At 40.7% G+C, this 25,731-nt stretch overlaps 1 protein-coding gene across 1 annotated transcript in view; it reads right to left on the reverse strand.

The window, feature by feature from the left end:
- Positions 1-25,731, reverse strand: part of LOC124594174 (probable 3',5'-cyclic phosphodiesterase pde-5) — a 277,725-nt gene that overhangs the window by 73,774 nt on the left and 178,220 nt on the right. The window contains exons 10-13 of the mRNA XM_047132534.1: positions 16,593-16,830; positions 8,917-9,075; positions 5,556-5,725; positions 3,972-4,083 (exon numbers count right to left, since the gene is read on the reverse strand). Coding sequence (XP_046988490.1) covers positions 3,972-4,083; positions 5,556-5,725; positions 8,917-9,075; positions 16,593-16,830 — 679 coding nt within the window. The remainder of the gene's footprint in view (positions 1-3,971; positions 4,084-5,555; positions 5,726-8,916; positions 9,076-16,592; positions 16,831-25,731) is intronic.

The raw sequence follows: 25,731 nt of genomic DNA on the forward strand, positions 1-25,731 counted from the left end.
GAGCATATTCATTGCCCCTGAAGAGTGCGGCTGAGAATTTTCATGACGAAGGAAACGCATGACAGTAATGTTATGTGGGCTGCATGACATCAGGCGAAATCTCTCACCAGGTCCTCATACTTAGCGGAAGACACTATGTTCTAGAATGTTTTACATGGTCACTGCGTTCAGAACTGCAAAGAGCTACTTGACGCGATGGACGGGCGTACTAGAGACACTGACCAACACATCTGTATAAAGCTTCATTGGAGTTTTACTGTAGTTTCCATTTCTTGCCCGATAGAAACTTACTTTCCGAACAGCCCTTGTATATATTTCCTCGTTATACACGCGAGATTCAGAAACAATAAACAAAGGAGTAAGCTCGCCGGACAAGAAAATGAAGGCATGCTATGGGATGAGGAGAGCTGGCAAATTCTGCTCAGCAGTTCAGAACATCCAAGGAGCAGGAACAACGCGGAACGTGTCTTATATTAACCATGTGGCATTCTCTCGAGGCGGACGAGACGGGAGTGGCAGCATTCACTGCACTGGTGGATTTCGCTGATGCACTGATACGCATTATTCTACGGGTTCAACCGCGTTGGCAGACAAATCGGCGAACAAGGTATTCACTTCACAAACGCAGCCGAAGGACTATTACCGTGGACTAGGTCATTAGTATGTTTTAGCGGTACAAAAATGATTCAGGATGACGATACTCGTCCTCTCTTGGCCCGAGGAATATCCAAAGGGAACTACTCCTCTGCTCCTCTGCTTACTCACTTTTGTATGTAAAGTTATCCGGCTTTAGTCCGCAAATATACATCAATAGAGAACCATGACACTTAAAAAGTGTTATCAGATCAGATGAATCGTTTTCCTGCGCCTATGTAAATAAGGCTTCTTCGCAAGTTTCAAATATTTGAAAATAGGACTTACAGTTGACAGATGGTTTTGAGTAGCTTCGTAGACTTGAATGATATTCACATTTTGACGTTACCTCATCAGACCGGTAGCACTACCACCACTCTCCTTCAACTAAAATTGGGGCTGCTTGGGCATAATTACAAAGTACCATCGAGCAGCAGGGAGCAGTGCTTATAGTACGTGGCTCTCATTTCGACGTATCGAAAATCAAATCCTCGTTCGGCCATCTAAGTTTAAGTTTTCCGTGGTTTACCAAAATGTAAGAGGTGAATGCCAAGACGCGTAATTTGAAAAGCACACGTCCGATATTCCTTGTAACCTCAATTAGTATTCCTTCTTTAATAACATCTTAGTCCGTGGGTGGTTGAACTGTAAGTTTCCTTTGTTCCGTTGTTCTATTTTTAAAAAATGCCGCGGTTTGACTCTCGTTTAAAATCCTCGGGAACCTCTTGCAAAAACAAAAAACTTCAGATACAGCATCGACGCTATCTGTCGGAACTGACGAAGTTTTTGAAGTTTTTGTATCCGGAACCACGCTCAGGCCACGCTAGAATGAATCTCAGCTGTTGTTATCACTGGTGGTAGACGTTTTTAGGGCACAGTTGACTACATTTTCTTGTCCGGAGAACGTATCCAAGCAGTTAACATTCATCAATTGTAGTAATTTAAATTAACTGATATAAAACTGTGAACACAAAGATAAACAAATATAATAGCTCAAAGTGCAAAGCGTTATAAGCAATACAATATTAAAACATTAACACTAGTACCCTGTTCATTTTTCCTTTGTTTATCAGCTTTTGTGACTTATTTTTATGGATTAACTAAAGCTCTGATAAATGAAAGAGTTTATCTGATAGCATCCGTTATTAAATTATCTGGTTGAGCGGGTTGAGTGAATGTCCAGCAGCTCAGTTCACTCATTCGCGCATTTCTGCACTGTCAACTATTTTCATTATCTTCTCAAGAAGATGTCTCTTATTCTTATAAGAGCCTGAACATCTGCGTAGTCGGATCTTATTCAATAAGTCACAATTTCCGCTTCAGATATTTTTATTCACCTCTCACACCTAAATTTTTTTGGTATTCTCAAAATTTACGTTTTAATGTCGTTTAATGTGTGGCTAACTTCTTGCTCTTCTTGAGACACGAAATCTTTACTTACTGCAGTAGAACCAGCTCTGTGCAGAGAATAAATGAGAGTTCCAAGAAACGTGGCACACTATGTGGAAACTCTACGGTTCACTTCTGAGGTAAACGGAAATTCACTGTAGGAGTTTATCAGAATACCATAATGGAATAAGAAAGGAAATATTTATGGCCAGAGACATCGCCATACGTACAGGAAAGTCAGGGGCAGGCAAATAATAATTCGTGTAGTATCGCTGAGTAGCCAGAAGAATGCACAGCCGAGAGGTGAACGGATTTGGTGAGAAGACATCTTTATAGCTCGCCTAGAAATGAAATGAAAGCGCATTGCAAAGAAACTTAGTTAGAAAGAACTGCAGTTTCATATAAAGGAAATGAAGAAGACGAGTCTGTACTCAACAGTGATACAGTAATATATAAAAGTAATTTCAGTAAAGTGGAAAGTAAAAACGTGTTACCATACTAAACCTCTGTGAAGATGATAATTGAGGAAGAGGGACAGACAAATGAAGGGAGTGTAGCACATGTAAGTACGACTGAGAAGACCAGTCATTCAAGGAAAAGAATACGCTGGATGTTAACTATAGGAGAAATGCAACACTGCGTTCATAGCAGGACAAAAATTGAGTAATTCTGATTCAATGCCTGACAAGAAACTGAATAATTTGGACTAAGACAAGTTAGCAGGGCTATGAAATATCCCTGGAGTAACTAAAAACAGTTTTAGATAAACAGTGTTACGCATTTGAACATGCTGCCAACATTCATGAAAGAGAAGAGTTGTCATGAAAGAGAAAAGTATTGTCGCCATAGTACCAAAGAAACGACGAGTGGATAACCGCGAGAACTGTCGAATAATCAGTTTGGCTTTTACTGTTTGTAAAGTGTTTAGCAGAACAATATGATGAAAAACAGAAAGAAAATTTGCGGAAATACCCGAGATCAAAATTAGGGCGTGTGGAATAGAGGGATACTAAGTGTCCTATTGTTAGTAAATAAAATTGCAGTGGCGAATAGGGAAAAGACATGTAGAACTACACTAGTATAAGCGAGAAGCTCAAAGAAACTAAATACCTCTGCATTACTACCAAATTTAACTGTGATTACCAAACAAAGATGTGGTATTAGATACGTGACACGATGGGATAGGTTTTTGGAGAAGTAACGGGAGAAGAATGGACACGATAGTGACTAAAAATAATTGATATCTTCTTCATGAAATATTACGGTAAAATTCAGTGAAACAATGAAGACGAATCGCTCAATTACAGAGAATTGTCATTCAGTGTCTTAAAAGGCATGTTTACTTTCAGCGTTCAAAAATGAAGACTGGTTCTCTGGCACAGAAAGACTTTGTTAGACTGGTAAAGACTATATTTTACTTAGTCTGTAGCTTCTTTGTGCACAACAAGGAATATACGTGACATTCATTTCAGCTAAAATGACCGAGGCTTTATAGTAATTTTAGTGCAGTTAACTGGACCACTTGAGTACACTATCCACGAGTCCTATGGTAATACCGCTATCGTTGAGCACTTAAATACGACCTATGCAGCAGACGGCTATGAACGTAGAAACAACTCAATAAGCTTGAACATATCTGTTGGATTTGTAATACAATTCTATTGGTACTTGTGCTTTGTGCTGAAGTGCGATGGACCATAGTAAGTGAAAATAATCATTTGGAAACGCAAAGGAAATAAAAATTCACACGTCAGCTTTATTTTTCATACACGCTATTCAAAACCTTTTCTGACGCTAAACTACACTAGTTCGTAGTCAAAATTCTGCGCACTTTTTGTATTTGCCCCCTTTCGTACTGAGACATAACAGTTTCTTCTGTCAAACATAAATTCGCATTACATGCATGAAGCGGAAAAGCAATTACGAATATAGCTATCTGCGAACGATACCTGCTCATAAAACTCCTCGAAAATGACTTTAACAGTCTCCACTTGTAGATCCCACGGCTTCGCACTAGCTGAGAGGTCGCTAGCCGTCATAGCAATGGCCTGCAGTAGTAACCTGTTGAGAAGAAACGAGCTATGACTTGTCCGTACGTGACATAATTACATGAAGTAATTACTTGCAACAGTGCTAAAATGAAATACCTGTACACAACAGTTGCATAAAATAGTAACAACATCATAGTGTCAACATTTCTCAAAACAATTAAAAAATGGTATTGTGCTCTACGTTGTAGTTTCTACTTGCAACAATGCTTTGTATTATGATTCATAATTTCGAAGTTACCATTCAACTATATTTTTATTAACACTAAAAATTTTACGTTTAATAAATTACTTTTTTACGAATGTAATAAACAGCAGTGCAATTTATTAAAAATATGTTTCGGTAAACATTAATTTATGGTTCTATATATCGAGTTACATCAAAAAGAAATGGGCGACGAGGAATACCTTAAGGCTCCTTATGAATCCTATTTATTTAGTAATATCCTGTTGCATCTTGTCCACTTGCGAAAAAACAATTTTCCAGATTGGTACCTTCATTCTCTACTTTTATAAGTCCGTCCCGTCTTGGGAAAAATTTTTTATGTCGCATGTCACAGCTACATCGTTGTCAGATGTCTCAAAAGTATCTTACCTCTTTCTACAGGCTCAGTAACTAAGTGTTTAAGTAACATGCAAGTGCAACCAATCACAGTGTCTTGTAGTATGTTACGTCATTACAAATTTTTCAAATTATTCTCACAATAAAATGCTATGGCTAGTCCGATGTCACTCTCATTCCGATAAAATATCAGAGTATAAACTCATAAATTAACAGATGCTTCCGTTGCTGTTTGGTAAAAAGAGTTTAAAACCCTTGCATGAAAGCAGAAACTGTGAGTGTTCGTAAGTATTCATTGGACCTGTTATCGATTTCGGCTTGCAAGAATGTCATCATATATCGTAATACTCTTCAGAACCACCCCACCGGACTCAATAAATCAAATTGTCATTTGATGATGGCATTTTAAGATGAAACTGATAAGTAAATAAATAGTTAAATATAATGTAACATTCGCAGTCTGAGTTTACCTCCACAAGTAAGTACTTAACATGTGATGGTTGCTTTCGATTGTAGTCTTAGTTATGTTTATTAGAATATAAGTGGTGTACTTTCCCAGTTGACAGATATGCCATGATGATATATTATGAAATGAAATTCGCTAGACTATCGTGGGATGGACACAGTCTTATACAGTTAATCAGATTAGTTGATTTATTTCTCATATCTGTCCTGCTACTATGGGTGGAGCAAACTGCTATTTCTATAGTGCTCGAGTTTTATCTGAGTATAGTGAAACACATTTGACACAGCTATTAATGATAAAAATATCTTACCGCTATTTCATTTAAAAGACTGCACACTCATACTTCGATCTTAGAACTTTGTACAGTTATCTTGTGTCTTTCACTTCAGCAACCATCTGCTTCAAGTAAACAACGTATTCATTATTTATATTGCCATTGAATTTCGGTGTGGCATACCTGTGCTCCATATTGGTCCAAGAAAATGTTTGGTCGGCTACAATTTCCGATAGCCTTGTTCTGTTAGGGAAGAAGACAGCGAGATCTGTTGCAAGTATGCAGTGCTTCATGAGGCTCAACACTTGCTTGTAATCACTGTTGGACAGCTTACAGAATATATTGTGGCCTTTCTGGAAAACCGAAGCATAAATTTATTAACACAATGAAATGTACACTAATAGATGTTTACAAAGTAGCTAGTGAAGTATGGAAGTAGAAAAAGGTCGCAGACTTAATTACGATATATGCTGAAACTTCCTGGCAGATTAAAACTGTGTCCCCGACCGAGACTCGAACTCGGGATCTTTGCCTTTCGCGGGCAAGTGCTTCGGTAGTTCAGATGGTAGAGCACTTGCCCGCGAAAAGCAAAGGTCCCGAGTTCGAGTCTGGTCGGGCACACAGTTTTAATCTGCCAGGAAGTTTCATATCAGCGCACACTCCACTGCAGAGTGAAAATCTCATTCTGGAAACATCCCGCAGGCTGTGGCTAAGCCATGTCTCCGCAGTATCCTTTCTTTCAGGAGTGCTAGTTCTGCAAGGTTCGCAGGAGAGCTTCTGTAAAGTTTGGAAGGTAGGAGACGAGATACTAGCAGAAGTAAAGCTGTGAGGACCGGGCGTGAGTCGTGCTTCGGTAGCTCAGATGGTAGAGCACTTGCCCGCGAAAGGCAAAGGTCCCGAGTTCGAGTCTTGGTCGGGCACACAGTTTTAATCTGCCAGGAAGTTTCATATCAGCGCACACTCTGCTGCAGAGTGAAAATCTCATTCTTGACGATATATGCTATTTAACAACAGGTACTTGATATTTCAGATGAAAATTAATCAACAGATTTAAAAATTTTAAAAACTTTCTTCTTAAATTAAGTTTTGATAATTTTACTAGAATGGGGTAAGCATAATTCGGAATTTGTCCAAGAAGATCAAGCAGTCCAACAGTCGGATTACGCAGGCTGAATTTGAATTTCACGGACTAATTGCAGGAATTGATACCCACTTTGCAATAGAAAGCAAGAGCTTCCATCAACAACTGTGAGAAAGTGCATGTTCTTCATGACTGGTTTTATTCAGTTTCTTTATAAAAGTATTCGTCTATTGCTCAGATTTGGTCTCTAGCTGACATTGTAAAGATGCCGGTTGAAAATAAGAAGTGATATATGGACAAATGTTCAGTAGGGTGCATGGATTTGCTGGAGTGTTGGCAGTGGACTTGACAAGAAACATGTAACGGAAATACCCTATCACCACACAGCAACCGCTGCGGGAGATATTGGGGCAAGTGATGTCCTCAGCAGCACTGCAATGGAAAATACACATTTCCTCTTGTTTATTGAATTAGACTTTTTTCCCGTCGCTGGTCATCAGTAAACATGCGAAGCTTGTTATATAAGCTAAAAATAAACAACCTGCACTTAGGACTGGTGAACGGAAAAGGTAGCAGAAAGCATTGGTGAGTGAAGTGTATGACCAGCAGCAGTAATTTGGGTAAGTTAAATTTCTGCTACTGCATTCTATTTCCTGCAAAATCGAAGCATGTGCATATAGATTAAGGGGACTGTCATCAATGAAAAAAACAAAAAACTATTTGTAGTAACTGCTATAAGTTTAAATTACATACTTTTTTGGAGTAGCTAGTAATCAAACATGTAGGCACACATGTGCATGAGTATGCACACGCACACACACACACACACATACAGAGAGAGAGAGAGAGAGAGAGAGAGAGAGCGAGAGAGAGAGAGAGAGAGAAGACGGAAAACTGCAAATAGAAAATGTGAGAATTCTGTAAGATCGTCTATTCAACTTTCTTCATAATTCCTTTTACAGTATAAAAGTGCTCAACATTTGAAGCAAGCATAAAAAGTATAGGGTGTATGTAAAAATATGTATAATGGTTAGCAGCATAGGAAAAACCAATTTGAAGGGTTTAGTTTTAGCAGAATGAATACCTGCGATAAAAACAGTAGAGACAGAAAACAATCGATTTAGCAGTATTCCTGCCTTTTTCTAAGAAATAGGAACTATACACCATCAGCGGTGAAAATTTGAAGATGTGTTTGAAATGCCGTTTGTATGAAAAATCCAGTGAAGCATCAAGGGCATAATTTAATTGGTGAGCATCAGAGCATTGAATGTGAGATTATCAAGAATTTAAAGACGTATAAAAATGAGCGCTAAACGATTTGATTATATATCTGCACCGAAAAGTAAGTGTTAGAAAACTAATAACGCCATACAGAATGGCTAATTACTCAGTGAGTTGCGATTTATTTAATCTGTATCAGTAGACTGTACAGTATATGTTGCATCGTGATAGTGAGGGTGAGCGAACCTTGGAGAATACTGGTGTTTTTTTATATTTATCTGTGTGAAAATCCTACGCTGTAGTGCAATTTAGAATACTCTTGTAGAATATTTGACCTCTAGGAACCAATCTTGGAATATTCAGCACAGAAACTGTGCCAAAATATGTGTACTAAGATGTTAAGGTTGAATTGAAGACTGAAATTGGCCGAAGTCATAAAATCCTGATGATGCAGTATGTAGTGAGCAAGACCAGAGTAGTTATACACCAAGCCGGGCAGATACTTGCGGCGGAAAGGTAAGCCGACCTTTGAATATATTTTGCGGTGATACTTTAATCACATTACGTGCCAAAGTTTGGCAAACGAGCTACAGAAGTGCAGTGAGATAGGTAATATTGTAAGAGACAATTTCAAACTAGTTAAATGTTATCAACAAAGGGAACCAATTGGCCACAGAGTATCCCAGTAAAAATTTATTCACCTTATCGGATACAGCAGCACGCACGAGGCTTTCAAAGCATTCCCTGAGAAGCAAATAAAAGAAATTGGCCCATCTCTGCAGTTACGACTACGATTTTCTGGACGTTTCCCTTGGTTGTGTGGCGAATTCCTGAAATCATAATAGCCTCACAAATATTCCCAGTTGGGAATGAGATTGATAGGCCCAAAACGTGGAACTTAATTCTGTACTGAAGCGATTAGGAAACTAATAGTTTTTCAGACAGTCGTAACACGATGCATTCGTTCAGTACTCTTGATCTTTTTACACACTTCTTATCGGTTATGGGTTGTTCTAACTGCTTCGACAGCTGGAAGAATCAGAGGTTTCTTTATTGAAGATTTCCTGTGGTAGAGCAGTTTACTTCTTGATGTGTCACTTTAGAAAATATAACTACTTTACCATGTTTCGTGAATCTCGTCAATACGTGGTCCAATATAACTTACTTCTTCTTCATACTTTGTTGTTATACATTTATTTTAAAATGATAGTAAATCACACTACTGTTAGAAACATTTCTTACCTGCTGCAGAATGGTAACTGTTTGATTAAAATGATGATGTTCCATGGTGGACGTGCTGTAGATGGCAGCTAACGGCGATTCTGTGTCCAACATAAACTTGTTATTTTTCCCACGATGATCCAAGTCATGGCACAGCGAAGCAATGTACAAGGCGAGACACTGCAGACATATTCCCTTTTTACAAAATTTGAAAACAGATACAACTTTTAAGAAACATGTCATAAAAGCATTTACTTTTTTGCAATGGTTGCGGTGTCGGCTACCGAAGGAAGACGTACTCTGTGGGATAAATATTACATCTGACAGTAAAAATACAAGTGGAACAGAGTATAATGCAGTATTTTTGTCGCAGCTCTAAGTGACATTTCCAAATATTGAAAACTACACTGTAAATAAATTTGATAGATTTACAGATGAAAGAGAAAAACACGTACATGGAAAAAATGGTTACAAATTACGAACACTAGTATCTATGATTCTAATGTGAGACCCTAAAGCAGTTGTATTCGATGCGTATACACTTGCTTTTTCCTCTTTTGGATCTTGAAAATGACAAAATGAAGTAAGGAAACGTTTCTGCACATTAAAACGAGAACTGCTAAATTGCACTTCACTTTAGAACGATTAAGTATAACTTTTAGTTTCTGCAGCAATGGCAATTCCACTTGCATGTACGTTCATATGTGTACAGGGCGGGGCCTGAGAATCTGATGGAGTTTAATAACAGTAGACGTACAACTTCGCAATTTTTCACCATTGGTATGTACTAGAGGCTTGTAGACGGGACGCCATGTTAGTAGTGATACACCAGTGGGACAATACAGGTCGTATGTTGAGGGCGGAAACTCTTTTTCCAAAAAATGATTTCACTCTGAGGATGCAATGACTGTTCTCACATAATCGTGGTCTTCCTGTCCGTATGATACACTTGTGCACTTCAAAAGAATAAACCATCTGGTTTCGTGGGAAGTGCACGGAGACGGTGAAGTACGTGCTGAAAATGAGACCTCGGTCCTGCATTCGAAAGCAGGTTTTCCCACTTTAGTAACCGTGAAACAATGTTTACAAAATGTCACATAAGTATTGGAACTTTGAATGAAATCTTCTCGTTTTTCAAACCCCAGGAATCCGAATATATTACTCAAGTTTTCAGTGGTTTTTACTCCTGGCGACGACGACGACGACGGAAACTGCCGTCGAAAGCTTGAATATTTTATTAGAACTGAGGCGGCTTGAAAACCGAGAAAATATTATTCAAACATGCCGCCGCGAAAGACTTAGAGGACACATTTTGGTACTTTATTTCATACAAAATACTTATGGCACAAAAAGTCAATGATCTTGACAAAAGCAACTCCACTGTGAATGAAACACACACAACACTGTTGTAATATTCTACAATATTTATTATTTGTTACAAGAACCGATTCTCGGCTGTTACGCCATCATGAGGTACAAAGATAAGTATTGCTGCTGTGAAATATTGTTGCAGAATTACATAACTAGGAGTCTTACAGGACGTAGCCACAAAGATGAAATCCAGGAAAGCAAAATCATCATTTGATATGCACAACATTACTAGACACTTTTTTCCCCCATGGTAAAGACAGTACTCTAGCTTTGGAAAAGCGTGAAATATGTAAAGTTACTTGTAACTGTGGCAAATTCTAAATAGGTCAGCCTGGCAGGTCAATAAATACCCCCTTGAAGAAACACCACAGAGTTGGAAACTTAGAAAAGGAAACTACTTTCATAGCCTACCTGCTTAAAGACGGCCATCACTACAAGATGAAACATGAAGTATTACATGATACACATAAAGAAAGGAAGATGAACTACCTTGAAATAATGGAAATTAGTAAACAAATGTCCATGGACCCAGGGTTTGTACTGAACGGCCTGACACAGTCCTCTTACCCGCCATTTGTAGCTGAAGATACGACTCATAATACCATCCAAATGTTGTAAATCATCTCTCTTACTCATTTGCTCCATTTTTTCCTTTATTCGGCTACCATACGTTCTCCTGCCCTGGTAAAAAATTTTACTTTCTCAGTTGCTTCACTCAGCTGCTTGGTATCATTATTATATGTTCGGCTACATTCCATTATCCTCATTTTGCTTTTGTTGATGTTCATCTTATATCCTCCTTTCGAGCCACTGTAAATTCCGTTCAGCTACCTTTCCAGGTCCTTTGATGTCTCTGATAGAATTACAATGTCATCGGCGAACCTCAAAGCTTTTATTTCTTCTCCATGGATTTTAATTTCTACTACGAATTTTTCTTTTGTTTCCTTCACTGCTTGCTCAATATACAGATTGAATAACATCAGGGATAGGCTACAACCCTGTCTCACTCCCTTCCCAACCACTGCTTCCCTTTCATGCCCCTAGACTCTTACAACTGCCATCTGGTTTATGTACAAATTGTAAACAGCCTTTCGCTTCCTGTATTTTACCCCTGCCACCTTCAGAATTTGAAAGAGAGTATTCCACTCAACATTGTAAAAAGCTTTCTCTAAATCTACAAATACTAGAAACGTAGGTTTGCCTTTCCTTAATCCATTTTCTAAGATAAGTCATAGGGTCAGTGTTGCCTCACGTGTACCAACATTTCTACGAAATCCAAACTGATCTTCCCCGAGGTCGGCTTCTACCAGTTCTTCCATTCGTCTGTAAAGAATTCGTGGTAGTATTTTGGCTTATTAAACTGATAGTTCGGTAATTTTCACATCTGTCAACACCTTCTTTCTTTGGGATTGGAGTTATTATAGTCTTCTTGAAGTCTGAGGGTATTTCGCCTTTCTCATACATCTTGCTCACCAGATGGTAGAGTTTTGTTAGGCCTGGCTCTCCCAAGGATGTCAGTAGTTGTAATGGAATGTTGTCTACTCCTGGGGCCTTGTTTCGACTTAGGTCTTTCAGTGCTCTGTTAAACTCTTCACGCAATATCATATCTCCTATTTCATCTTCGTCTATATTCTCTTCCATTTGAATAATATTGTCCTCAAGAACATCGCCCTTGTATAGACCCTCTACATACTCCTTCCACCTTACTACTTTCCCTTATTTGCTTAGAACTGGGTTATCGTCCGAGCTCTCGATATTCATGTAAGCGGTTCTCTTTTCTCCAAAGGTTTCCTAAATTTTTCTGTAGGCAGTATATATCTTACCTCTAGTGATATGTGCCTCTACATCCTTACATTTTTCCTCTAGCCATCCCTGTTTAGCCATTTTGCACTTCCTGTCGATCTCATTTTTGAGACGTTTGTATTCCTTTTTGCCTGCTTCATTTACTGCATTTTTGTATTTTCTCCTTTCATCAATTAAATTCAATATCTCTTCTGTTACCCAAGGATTTCTATTAGCCCTCGTGTTTTTACCTACTTGATTTTCTGCTATCTTCACGATTTCATCTCTCAAAGTTACCCATTCTTCTTCTACTGTATTTCTTTCCCCCATTCTTGTCAATCGTTCCCTAATGCTCTCCCTGAAACTCTCTACAACATCTGGTTCTTTCAGTTTATCCAGGTCCCATCTCCTCAAATTCCAACCTTTTTGCATTTTATTCAGTTTTAGTCTACAGTTCATAACCAATAGATTGTGGTCAGAGTCCACATCTGCCCTTGTAAATGTCTTACAATTTAAAATCTGGTTCCTATATCTCTGTCTTACCATTACATAATCTATCTGAAACCTTCCAGTGTCCCCGGGCCTCTTCCACGTATACAACCTTCTTTCATGATTCTTAAACCAAGTGTTAGCTATGATTAAGTTATGCTGTGTGTGAAATTCTACTAGGCGGCTTCCTCTTTCATTCCTTACTCCCATTCCATAATCACCTACTACGTTTTCTTCTCTTCTTTTTCCTACTATCGAGTTCCAGTCACCCATGACTATTAAATTTGCGTCTCCCTTCACCATCTGAATAATTTCTTTTATCTCATCATACATTTGATCAAGCTCTTCGTCATCTGCGGAGCTAGTCGGCATATAAACTTGTACTACTGTGGTAGGCGTGGGCTTCGAATCTTTCTTGGCCACAATATTGCATTCACTATGCTGTTTGTAGTAGCTTACTCGTATTCCTACCGAGCGAGGTGGAGCAGTAGTTAGACACTGGACTCGCATTCGGGAGGACGACGGTTCAATCCCGCGTCCGGCCATCCTGATTTAGGTTTTCCGTGGTTTCCCTAAATCGTTCCAGGCAAATGCCGAGATGGTTCCTTTGAAAGGGCACGGCCGACTTCCTTCCCCATCCTTCCCTAATCCGATGAGACCGACGACCTCTCTGTCTGGTCTCCTTCCCCAAACAACCCAACCCCCTCTTATTCCTATTTTCTTATTCATTATTAAACCTACTCCAGCATTACCCCTATTTGATTTTGTGTTTATAACCCTGTATTCACCTGGCCAAAAGTCTTGTTCCGCCTGCCACCGAACTTCACTAATTCCCAGTATATCTAACTTTAACCTATCCATTTCCCTTTTTAAATTTTCTAACCTACATGCCCGATTAAGGGATCTGACATTCCACGCTCCGAGCTGCATGCCGTCGGGAAAAATTACGGCTGTAGTGTCCCCCTGATTTCATTCATAATGTATAAAATACTCTACCAAGAACCGACGGAAGAGTCAGTCAATGCAACTACATTGTATTATAGGCGACATCCTTAATGTTATTTACTGGTGACACAGTCCTGATAGTTGATAATGAAGTGAATTTTTATGTTTCAGGTGCGGTGAAGAATCGAAATAAGCGTTACTGATCCGCAGTTGCTGCACGTTCACCCTCTTCGCGGGTCACACACCGCTGCTGGTGTGATTACGGTTTCACATTTCGTTGATGAAAATGAGGTATTAGTAATCCTTATGGCTTCAAACTAAAACTGGAAGCTTATATAGCTCACCTTGTAAATGAGGTCTTACAGATAAATTTGTGTGTATGAGTAAATATATATTGTACTGTTTGCGTGTGTTTTGAAGTTAGGAAAGGATAATAGAGAAAATGGTGTGAAGTGAGGCCTTTTATAGATTGCAGATAACTGCTGTGAAAATTATAATATTTTAAAGTAAGTAAAAGATATAGAGGCGTTAATGAAATTCTGACACCGATGGGAGCTGGTACACACACATTCATAGCTGTTTTGCTTCACCCCCCCCCCCCCTCACTCTCTCTCACCCGTAAATTTATATTATTTAATTTAAGAGAAGCTCTACTACGAATTTGATTTGAGACATTGCAAACATCCTGCGCAGGATGATAGGCATTTGAGGCGCAGATGGCCACAGCTTGCTTTAATTTTAAGCGCTGCTATGGCCAGGGATGGATCCAGCGTTCGGTTCCGGACGGGGGTGTCACACTTTGCGACAGTCTCCACTCTTTCCCACCTCCTCCACCCAAAAAAATCTAACTTGCCATCACCACCACTGTTAACATGCCACGGATGCCTACGATTACATTAATAGCAATAATTAGATATTTTATTACAATAATAATTTTCTTACTTCACTGAGTACTTTGCTTTTACATCATTTCCAAGGTTCAAAAATGGCTTTGAGCACTATGGGACTTAACATCTGTGGTCATCAGTCCCCTAGAACAAAGACCTACTTAAACCCAACTAACCTAAGGAAATCACACACATCCATGCGCGAGGCAGGATTCGAACCTGCGACCGTAGCGGTGGCGCGGTTCCAGACTGAAGCGCCTAGAACCGTAAGGCCACACCGGACGGCCCATTTCCAAGGAGTTCCATGTCAGAGAACTACGGCATTTGAAAAGGATTAGTCGACAAATTTGAGGAGCACATTTGTCACGTTAATATTAATGAACTATAACAGCAAAATCAAAATTTACTCAGTATAAAGTGCGCATTCATCATTGTAAATATTTCACTGAGCACTACGATTGTGAACATAGGTCTGCAGAATTTGACTATGCGTTCCTGTGAATGAGAGGAATGTTTTTTACTTTAGTCATTTACGTCTTTATTCTAGAATCGGTCTTACTTTTCTCTTTCTGTTTCGGCTTTCTGAACTTTCTGAAGTTCGTGCGTTCTACCAGTGGCCTCCCAAATAGTTATTCGAGTTATGTATGTAAATGGGTGCCCTCACCTGTCAGAACGCAAGCCCGTCACGTGGGCAACAAACTGAAAAGGGTCTTGTAATTTTCAAGAATCCCTTAGCTTTTAGGCTGCTTTATTCTACGAAAGTTAGTTCACAAAGACGGAAATTTATATTTGTAAAAATATAAACGCTTTTACTAAATTTTTTTCTGTGGGTGTGGGGTGGGGGTGGGGGGGGGTAGAAGGGGGGAGGACTGCCACCCTACCGTCACCAGCGATGTGCACCTGCCTACGGTCCACTTCCAGAAGACGCAGGCAATCACTTTATTTGTTCTGGGCGCCACGGAGTAGTTTGTTTTCTTCGCGAACGCCAGAGCTTTGTCTTTGTGACATGTATTTGCAGCAGTAACGACAGTTACATTGCAGGCGTGATGACTGTGGACGAAGTGGACAACAAAGGGCTTCCCTCTGAAGAGAAGTGATCAATATTTAAGTTTGTGTCACTGTCACAGATACTGCCGGATGACGGGGATCCCAGCTGCACCGTGATGCGTATGTGAACCACCTGTCCCCAGGATCGAAACGATTTGTTTGTGGAATGGACATTCCTGGCCGATTCATCAGTGATTCACAATGGAAATCGTACCCCGATGATTACATACCGCGGCAACGGTCAAGCTGCAGTAAGGTCGACAGATAAGCCCCATCCGGAATGACACTTTTAATGTGTCAGAATACTGCAGTTTATCCTATCTTCCAACGTATACGAGATGACAAGCAGAGTTCTACACTCGTATTTACTAAAAGACTGACGACCCGTTATGTTATACTGTCACTACTAAAGGAGAGAAATTAGATTTATATTCTATAATATTTTCGCGGGTCTGTCACCAGAGAGTTGTGTCTTCTTGCCACAATCTTTCGACGACGTAGTTCGTTATCATCAGTTACTCCCTGACGTTCTCAATTCTCAGGGGGACTGCTCTTTCTTTCATGCACCCAATTACCATCCTCCCTTCACGTTTTTCCGCTCCTGGAGTCGATGTTCCTTATTCCGTCAGCACCTGAAGTTTCCTCGTACGTCTCAGTTTGTCAGACGTCAATAGAGAAGGACATGGTCACATCTTTCCATCTTTGGACTGTTTGACGAAATCATAATTGAAGCGGAGCAATTCAGTACCATAACTTCAATTTTGTCTCATGTTATAGCATAAAGATAATGAAGTAAGTTCAACTAAAGACAAAATAATTTCAGGAGGGCATCTCCGAAATAATTTAAACAACATCATTTGCTTTGATATCAAGCACACACTATTGAAGAAGAGAAAAAGTTGAGTTGAAAGGGGTGAAACACACTGATTGCAACAGGACTGGCTGATGTAATAAAATCGATTTAATTTTTTAGCACTGACAGTTAAAACCATTACCATTTTTCCAACATTTTACAAACAGTATTTTTGATGTACAGATGTTGTTAGTGACGTTCCATAGGTAATTAATGTTTCATTCTTGTGTTTCCACGTGACAAACAACTTATAGCCTCACAGTCTTGTACTATCTGCCTGTCTTACCCCTGAGTTAATTAACACCAGGTGAGGAATTACGTACCTCGTTGTGCTTGAAGGCAGCCCTCGAGTGCTTCAGGATGGAGTACATTGAGTTTGCGACAGAGAAGCCGTGAGTCCAATTGTGGTAGGGCACACGGCGATAATTCTTCCGGACGGTCAACGTGAATCTGATGAGGCTATCACAATCGAACGAAGACAGTCCGAACAGGTCTTTGAACATGAATATAGCGTGGCGCGCCTTCTCGTAGTCATCCAGCTTGAACACGTTGAAATAATAACTGAAACAAGCAAAGCTACAGGTGAGGATATTTTTGATTTATCAGTATTCTTATGATACGAATATGTCAATAGATATAGAACTGATTGTTACAATATGCCTTTGCCACAAGCAGCCAAGATCATTACATGGTAGACCATCGATTTCCATCCTGAGAGTAATTATGATTTTCTCACGAAATTAAGCTATTTTTAAACAAATAGTATTTAGTTGTACTAATGTTTATGTATAATTTTCATCACCAGTCACTCGACATTCAGTATTTAATAAAGCTCTCCTCCCAGCTTTCTCATGCACTGCGGTCTTAACCGATGCTATGAAAATAGACTGTGGCAATACAGAAATGTCAACATTTTGACTAAAGACTGGTGACGAGTATCCACCAATACTGTAAAAATCCAGAAGTGCATTGATTCAGTTCGGTACAATGAAGAGATTATCGACTACCGTTGCAATGACTACAAAACAGAGAAATTGAATGAGCTTAGATCATCACTTACGATTTGCGGTACCTACAACAAAACTGAATATAAAAAAGTTTGATAGAAATAAGTCGTACCAACCACCCCACTCACTGATTATTTATTGTTTTAATAAATCATCACTAAAAAAGAGTAAGTATTATTTATTCAAGTGTTAAGTAAGTGTTATTTATCTTTTGTCATCTGAAAAACAGCCGGACGCGGTGGTCTCGCGGTTAAGGCGCTCAGTCCGGAACCGCGCGACTGCTACGGTCGCAGGTTCGAATCTTGCCTCGGGCATGGATGTGTGTGATGTCCTTAGGTTAGTTAGGTTTAAGTAGTTCTAAGTTCTAGGGGACTGCTGACCACAGATGTTAAGTCCCATAGTGCTCAGAGCCATTTGAACCATTTTGTAAAATAGGCATTTTTCTATTCTTTTAAATTTTAAGTTAGGTGCTAAACTTTGTTGGAGTATCTGTTCTCGTCTGTTATCGTCTCACAAAGGCTAGGGACCACTGTGCCATACAGTTTAAATATTTTGGCTTTAAGGCGACAACAAGAATGCAATTGTAACAGAAGCACCAGTATACACTTAGGAGCAAAAGCTTTTGTGTCGAAAATTGCCAGAGACTGTGGCACTTGCCATATCTCACATCAATTTTCAAATAATCCGTACGTAATTTGTCTGGTAAAGCATGTAATTAGTTGCCAGCATAAACTTATATAATCTTGGACAGAGAAATATCGGCCAGTCACCACGTATACCAGGTTCTAACGGTGGCGAAAATCTGACTGGCCGTGATGACTGTAGCTATTGTTCCGTCCAAGGATTTTGGACAGAACGGACAATGAATCCGACTCTTTCAGCACATATCTTGGAGGAGGACAGCCTCAGGCGGTGTGACATGTAGGAACGAAGAGCGAGCCTGTCTGTTCGTGTGACGTCAGGTGAGAGCTGTGTACTGCGATGTTGCCTAGCAAACGGGGCCATGAATGTGGAGCTGGAGGGTTCAGCGACAACAACGACATGGCAAGCACAAGTAAAATAGAACAGGCAGTTTTTGTGTCTGTATGGGAAAATCTTTCGCTATTTGTGCGATGCAAAGCTGCAAAGTGTTTAGTACTGAACAAAGAAGGATAGAGTATTAAGAAATGTAATTTACAACGTCATTATTCTATGTGACACACAAAAGAATATGAGAAATATCAAGGAGAAGAACGTGACGCAGTAATATCGGAGATAAAGGAATGTGCCTACGTGGACGACTCTCTAAGTAGGAAAGCGCCTAGGCGCTTCAGTCTGGAACCGTGTGACCGCTACGGTCGCAGGTTCGAATCCTGCCTCGGGCATGGATGTGTGTGATGTCCTTAGGTTAGTTAGGTTTAAGTAGTTCTAAGTTCTAGGGGATTGATGACCACAGATGTTAAGTCCCATAATGCTCAGAGCCATTTGAACCATTTTTAGGAAAGCGTCTGTCCGTCTGAGCCACAGGATAGCTCTTCGTATAGCCATGAAAGTAAGCCCATTTGCTGCAGGAGACCTTGCGAAAGAAATGATTGAGACGGCCGCTGAATAAATGTGTCCACATTTGATAGAAGACTTTGAAAGAGTACACTGAGATGACAAAAGTCGCGGGATAGCGATATGCACATATACGGATGGTGGTAATACCACGTACACAAGGTATAAAAGGGCAGTGTATTGTATTTGTACTCAGGTGATTCATGTGAAAAGGTTTCAGACCTGATTTTATCCACGTGACAGGAATTAACAGACTCTGAACGCGGAATGACAGTCGTAGCTAAACCCATGGAACATTTTATTCCGGAAAACGTTAGGGAGTTCAGTATTCCAGGATTCACAGTGTCAAGAGTTGCCGAGGATACCAAATTTCAGGCATGCCTCTCACCACGGTTAACACAGTGGCCGACGGCCTTCGCTTAACAACTGAGAGCAGCGGCGTTTGCGTAGAGTTGTCAGCGCTAACAGATAAACAACTCTGCGCGAAGTCACAGCAGAAATCAATGTGTGACATACGACGAACGTATCTATTAGGACAATGCGGCGACATTTTCTGCTTATGGGCTATAGCAGCAGACGACCGACGCGAGTACCATTGCTAACAGCAGAACATAACCCGCAGCGCCTCTCCTGGGCTAGTGCCCATATCGGTTGGATCCTAGGGGATTGGAAAACGTGGGCTGGTCAGATGAGTCCCTTTCAGTTGGTGAGAGTTGATGGTAGGGTTCGAATGTGGCGCACACCCCATGAAGCCGTGGACCAAGTTATCAACAAGGCACTGTGCTAGCTAGTGGTGACTCCTTAATCGTGTGGACTGTTTTACATAGAATGGACGGGGTCCTCTGCTCCAACTAAAGCTGTCATTGACTGGAAATGGTTATTTTCGGCTACCTGGAGACCATTTGCAGCCTTTCATGTACATCATATTCCCAAACAAGTATGGAATTGTCACCAGGACACAATAGTTCGCACTTGGTTGAAGCACATTCTGGGTAATTCGAGCGAATGATTTAGCCAGCCAGGTCTCCCGACTTGGGTCCCATCGAATATACATGGGACATAATCGAGAGGTCAGTTCTTGCGCAAAATCCTGCACGGGCAACACTTTCGCAATTATGGCTGGCTATAGAGGCAGCATGGCTCAGTGTTTCTGCAGGGGTCCTCCATCAACTTGTTGAGCCCATGTCATGTCCAGCTGCCGCACTAAGCCGGGCAATAGGAAGTCCGACACGACATTAGGAGGTATCCCATGATTTTCTGTCATCTCAGTGTAAGTTTGTCTCCTAAGACTATTGTGCGACTTGTTGAGGAAATGGGTGCAGACGTCCAAGAGGAACTAGGTGTTATGGCACCTAATTTTGAACGAGGAGCATTCAATAAATTATGCAACACACTTTTTGGAAGCAGGTTGTTTCTGATCAGGACTCCAATACACCATATTAGTCCCCACTCTTTTGGCTACTAAACCCTATTTTTCAATATAGACCGCCCTGGGAAGGCTTGTACCACTTGGTACCACTCTACAGGTCGGCGTCGGAGACAATGTCTGGCTGCATCAACAATCTCCTCATCATCCACGTACTGCTTCCCGCGTAGTGCATCTTTCATTGGGCCAAACCGAAGTGGGAAGCTGCGAGATCCGGGCTGTAGGATGGATGAGGAAGTAGTCCAACCTAATTTTGTGAGCTCCTCTTGGGAGCGCAGACTTGTGTGAGGCCTTGGTTGTCAAGAAGAAGGAGAGTTGCGTTTACATCTTTGTGGCGGCGAACACATTGCAGGAGTCACAGCTGTGTGCGGCCGGCCGGCACGCGGGATGATCGGACAGGTTCGCGCTACCTTGTTGCGATGATGACAGACGCCTCCCTCGCCCAATGACTAACCATGCTTTTGTACACTGATGAGTTTCCGTAGACATTATGGACGCACCTATGAATATCTGTGATGATCTGGTTTTCCGCCAAAAGAAACTCAATGACAGCTCTCCGCTTGGAAAGCACCTCTGTTACAGACGCCATCTCGAATGCTACATATAACGCTGCCCTCTATCAGAACTTCTTGGAAACTACAGAGACTGAAGTGGGAATATTCCACGGTATCCCATAACAAATTCTGCATTTTTTAAAACGTAATTGGCCGAGAAAGAAAGTGTTGCATTACAATTGAACGCCCCTCCTACATTATTCCTTAGCTGTCGATTAGAGTACTGATGTGTCAGATACTGCGAAATTAGCTATTTTCATTAGGGGCGCCGGTCACAAGTTGAACATCAGAGGAAGTTTTCGATTTAGTTTCCCTTATGGGCACCATCACGGGTTTGGACATGTTCATATGTTTTGAAAGAGGTGTTGAAAACGCGGGCCTGAGTTGGAACAAGCTTGTTTCTGTCGCAACAGATGACCTCTGTCTATGGTAGGACTAAATGTTGGATTCTTAACACGGATATAAGAACATATGAAACGTGTTACTGGTGAAACACACTATCTCATTGCAGTCCACAACATTCTTCATCAAGACACTCTTCGAGATAAGTACATTAAATTCAAGAATTTCATAGATACCGTGGACGAGTTGCAAATTGCATCAAACCAAGAGGCCTTAAACATAGACAATCTAAAACTTTTCTTGAAGAATGTGGCAGTCAGTATGGTGACCGTCCTTGTCACTATAACGTGCTGTCACCAGCGCTAAGACGTCAGAGTTTCTTTGAGTTAAAGGACGAAATAGCATTATTCGTGACTAATAAAAGAAGTCTGTACCTCACCTGAAAGAAAAGAAAACCTGGATTTTAGACTTAGCTTTCCTTGCTAATTTAAATGGTCATTTGGACGACTTAAATGTCTGACTTCAAGACAAGGGCTGAATCATAACAAATATGTACTATAGAATCAAAGCCCCCAACCAAATGACATTGGATCTGTTGACTAATCAACTCCCAGTTGGCAACACAGTGCATTTTCCGAAGTTACCGCGCGTTCGTTCTTCATATATTAGTCTCGCTGAGGAGTACGCGCAAGTCTTACAAAATCTTCGTAATCAGTTTGCGTCGAGATTTCAAGAAGTAGAAGCTTTGTCTACTACGTCTCAGCTCTTTGCAACCCCGCATTCAGTGACTGTCAGCAATGTTCGTACCAGGTACCAAATGGAAATGTTAAATTTACAATGTGACGATTTGTTGAAGGACTGATATGACCACAAGAAAGAAAGACCTGGATGATTTCTACATCGGTGTTCTCCAATCCAGATTTCCGAGGTTGTACGCATTTGCTGCACGGACATTACGCATATGCGGTTCGGCATAAGTGTGTGGTCAATTTCTTTCTGTTATGAAATTAGCAAAGTCGAAATCCCGGAGCGCTTTGTGAGATCACAACCTAACATGGAGTCTACAATTAAAAATATTCCAACGATTACATTATAACATTTGTACACTAGTTAAAGAAATACTAAACAGGAAATGTCGGAAAACGTCAACGTAATTACTCTGTACGGCTCTCCTCTAAATCGTAATGAAAGTGGTATTATGGTCTGTTCTATAAACGTTATAACATGGCTGTACTTCATATAAACTAGAACGTTTACGTATTTTCTCATAGGGTAGAGCCGAATGGAATCGTTTGTAATCCGTGACAGTGACCGTGCCCATCGAAACAGGAAGCGGCTACACAGATAGCGGGAGCTGTGTGGAGGGGACTGGGCGGTTTTTTAGGATGGAGGGCCTCAGGGAACCGCAGAAAGGGCGTTCGTCTAAAAGGGGGCGGGTAGAACACAGTAAGTTAGTTGTAGAAACGATCGACATTGTAGTTGTAAATTGTCGTAGCTGTGTTGGGAAAGAACCAGAGCTCCAAGCCCTAACAGAAAGCACTGAAGCTCGAATAGTTACAGGTAAAAAAAGCTAGCTAAAGTCGGAAATAAGTTCAGCAGAAATTTTTTCTAACGATCTAACAGTGTTCAGAAAGAATAGATTAAATACTATTGGTGGTGGAGTATTTATTGTGTAAGAAGTAGTTTGCTTTGTAGAGAAATTGAAGTAGATAGTTTCTGTGAAATAGTATGGGTAGAAGTTATACCTGACAGTCGTACTAAACTATTAATTTGGTCGTTTTACCGACCCCCCCCCCCCCTCCCCCCCGCCTAGACTCAGAAGATATAGTTGCTGAACAGTTCAAAGAAAACTAAAGTCTCATTTCAAACAGGTACCCCACTCATACAATTATAGTCGGTGACGACTTTAATCTGCCCTCGGTATGCTGGAAAAATTATACGTTTAAAGCCGGCGGCAGGCATAAAGCGTCGTCCGAAATTGTAATGAATGCTTTCTCATAAAATTATTTTGAACAATGAGCCCACTCGAAGCGTAAATGGTTGCGAAAGCATACTTGACCTGTTAGCAACAAATAATGCTGGACAAATAGTGAGTATCGTGATGAATACAGGGATTAGCGACCACTAGGCAGTAGCTGCTAGGCTGACTACCGTAACTCCTACAACCACCAAATAGAAACGCAAAGTATATCTATTTAAAAAGCTGATAAAAATGCTCTTAACGCCTTTTTAAGAGACAGTCTGCACTCCCTCCGATCTGATCATGTAAGCGTAGACAAGTTGTGGAAAGATATCAAAGAGATAGTATCGACAGCAATTGAGAGATATACACCACATAAATTAATAAGTGATGATACTGATCCCCCATGGTACACAAAACGGGTCAGATCGCTGTTGCAGAAGCAGCGATAAAAGCAAGCCAAATTTAAAAGGACGCAAAATATCCAAGAGTGGCAAAGTTTTGCAGAAGTTCGAAATATAGCGCGTACTTCAATGCGAGATGCTTTCAATAATTTCCACACCGAAACTCTGTCTCGAAATCTGGCAAAAAACCCAAAGATATATTTGGGAACATATACTGTATTCGAATATTATGAAGTACCTAGAAGAAAACAATTTATTGACACGTAGCACGGATTCAGAAAATATCGTTCTTCAGAAACACAACTAGCTCTTTATACTCATGAAGTAATGAGTGCTATCGACAGGGGATGTCAAATTGATTCCATATTTTTAGACTTCGATAAGGCTTTCGACACCATTCCTCACAAGCGTCTTCTAACCAAACTGCGTGCCTCTGGAATATCCCCTCAGTTGTGCGACTGGATTCGTGATTTCCTGTCAGAAAGGTCACATTTCGTAGTAATAGACGGAAAGTCATCGAGTAAAACAGAAATAATATCCGTCGTTCCCCAAGGAAGTGTTATAGGCCGTCTATTGTTCCTGATCTACATTAACGACGTAGGAGACAATCTAAGTAGCCGTCTTAGATTGTTTGCAGATGATGCTGTCCTTTACCGTCTTGTAAAGTCATCAGATGACCAAAACGAATTGCAAAATGATTTAGATATCTGTATTGCGCGAAAAGTGGCAATTGACCATGAATAAAGAAATACTTAGGGATTACAATTACAAATGCCCTAAATTGGATCGATCACATAGATAATGTTGTGGGTATAGCCAAGCAAAGACTGCGATACATTGGTAGAACACTTAGAAGGTGCGACAGGTCCACTAAAGAGACTACTTACACCACGCTTGTCCCCCCTATTCTGGAATATTGCTGTGCGGTGTGGGATCCGCATCAGATGGGGCTGACGGATAACATCGAAAAAATACAAAGAAGGGCAGCTCGTCTTGTATTATCGTGAAGTAGGGGAGATGGTGCCACATACATGATACGTGAACTGGAGTGGCTCTCATTAAAACAAAGGCGTTTTTCGTTGCGACGGGATCATCTCATGAAATTTCAATCACCAGTTTTCTCCTCAGATTGCGAAAACATTCTGTTGGCACCCACCTACATAGGGAGAAATGATCATCACGGCAAAATAAGAGAGATCATGGCTCGCACAGAAAAATTTAAGTGCTCGTTTTTCCCGCGCGCCGTTTGAGAGTGGAACGGTAGAGAGACAGCTTGAATGTGGTTCATTGAACCCTCTGCAGGCACTTTATTGTGAATAGTAGAGTAATCACGTAGATGTAGATATAGATTATTTAGCTGTAACAGTCAGCATTAAAATTACGATACCCAAGTCGTAAGCTGTGTCAATAATACTAGATCTGTTTCCTGCTTTTCCTGAATTGCTGTAACCCGAACGCCTCTTCCTCGACAGCAACAGTGCAGGAGGCGGTCACGTCACTTGCTGAACCTTTCTTACTTGGCAGCATGCACAGCGATGTGGACGGACATCACACTGGTGCTACGTATCCACAACTGACATACCCTATTGTCGGTCGAATCACGGTTCAAAAACAATGGAGTTATCAATCGTCACACCATGCATGCGCAGTTCGGCTGTGTATGACACTACTGAGAATAGATTCCTCATGGACAGTGGGCTGTAATCGTATAGGGTGATGTTGCGTGTAGCAACCTCATTTGCTACATTTCTTTGTTGGTATTCAGCTGCAGCTATTTTTTCGAAGATAAAATCCTGTCTTACCGTTAGCTGTACAAGCGCTGTCGTTATACTGTTGCAGGAAGTTATTTCGACTTGACGGGGCTGCATCATGCTCCGTTGTGGTCGTCCGGAAACTACTCCGTGCTAAGAATCCTGGCAACTAAGGACCTGTCCTTTGCTGCAACCGTTTGTCAGACATTAACGGCAATATATTTTTTCCTGTCGGTTCAGTACAAAAAGAAAAGTTCATTCACAAGAGGCGCCGAAGGTTGACCATCGTCAACAGCTCTTCACTGACAAATATCATCGGCATACACGAGAGATGTAGATTAAAACTGAAGAAACTGCAAAAAGGTGGGAATTTCAGGAGGTGGGACCTGAATAAACTGAAAGAACCAGAGGTTGTACAGAGTTTCAGGGAGAGTATAAGGGAACAATTGACAGGAATGGGGGAAAGAAATACAGTAGAAGAA

Source organism: Schistocerca americana, chromosome 1 (genome assembly GCF_021461395.2).
Source record: "Schistocerca americana isolate TAMUIC-IGC-003095 chromosome 1, iqSchAmer2.1, whole genome shotgun sequence".
NCBI classification, from domain to species: Eukaryota; Metazoa; Arthropoda; class Insecta; order Orthoptera; family Acrididae; genus Schistocerca; species Schistocerca americana.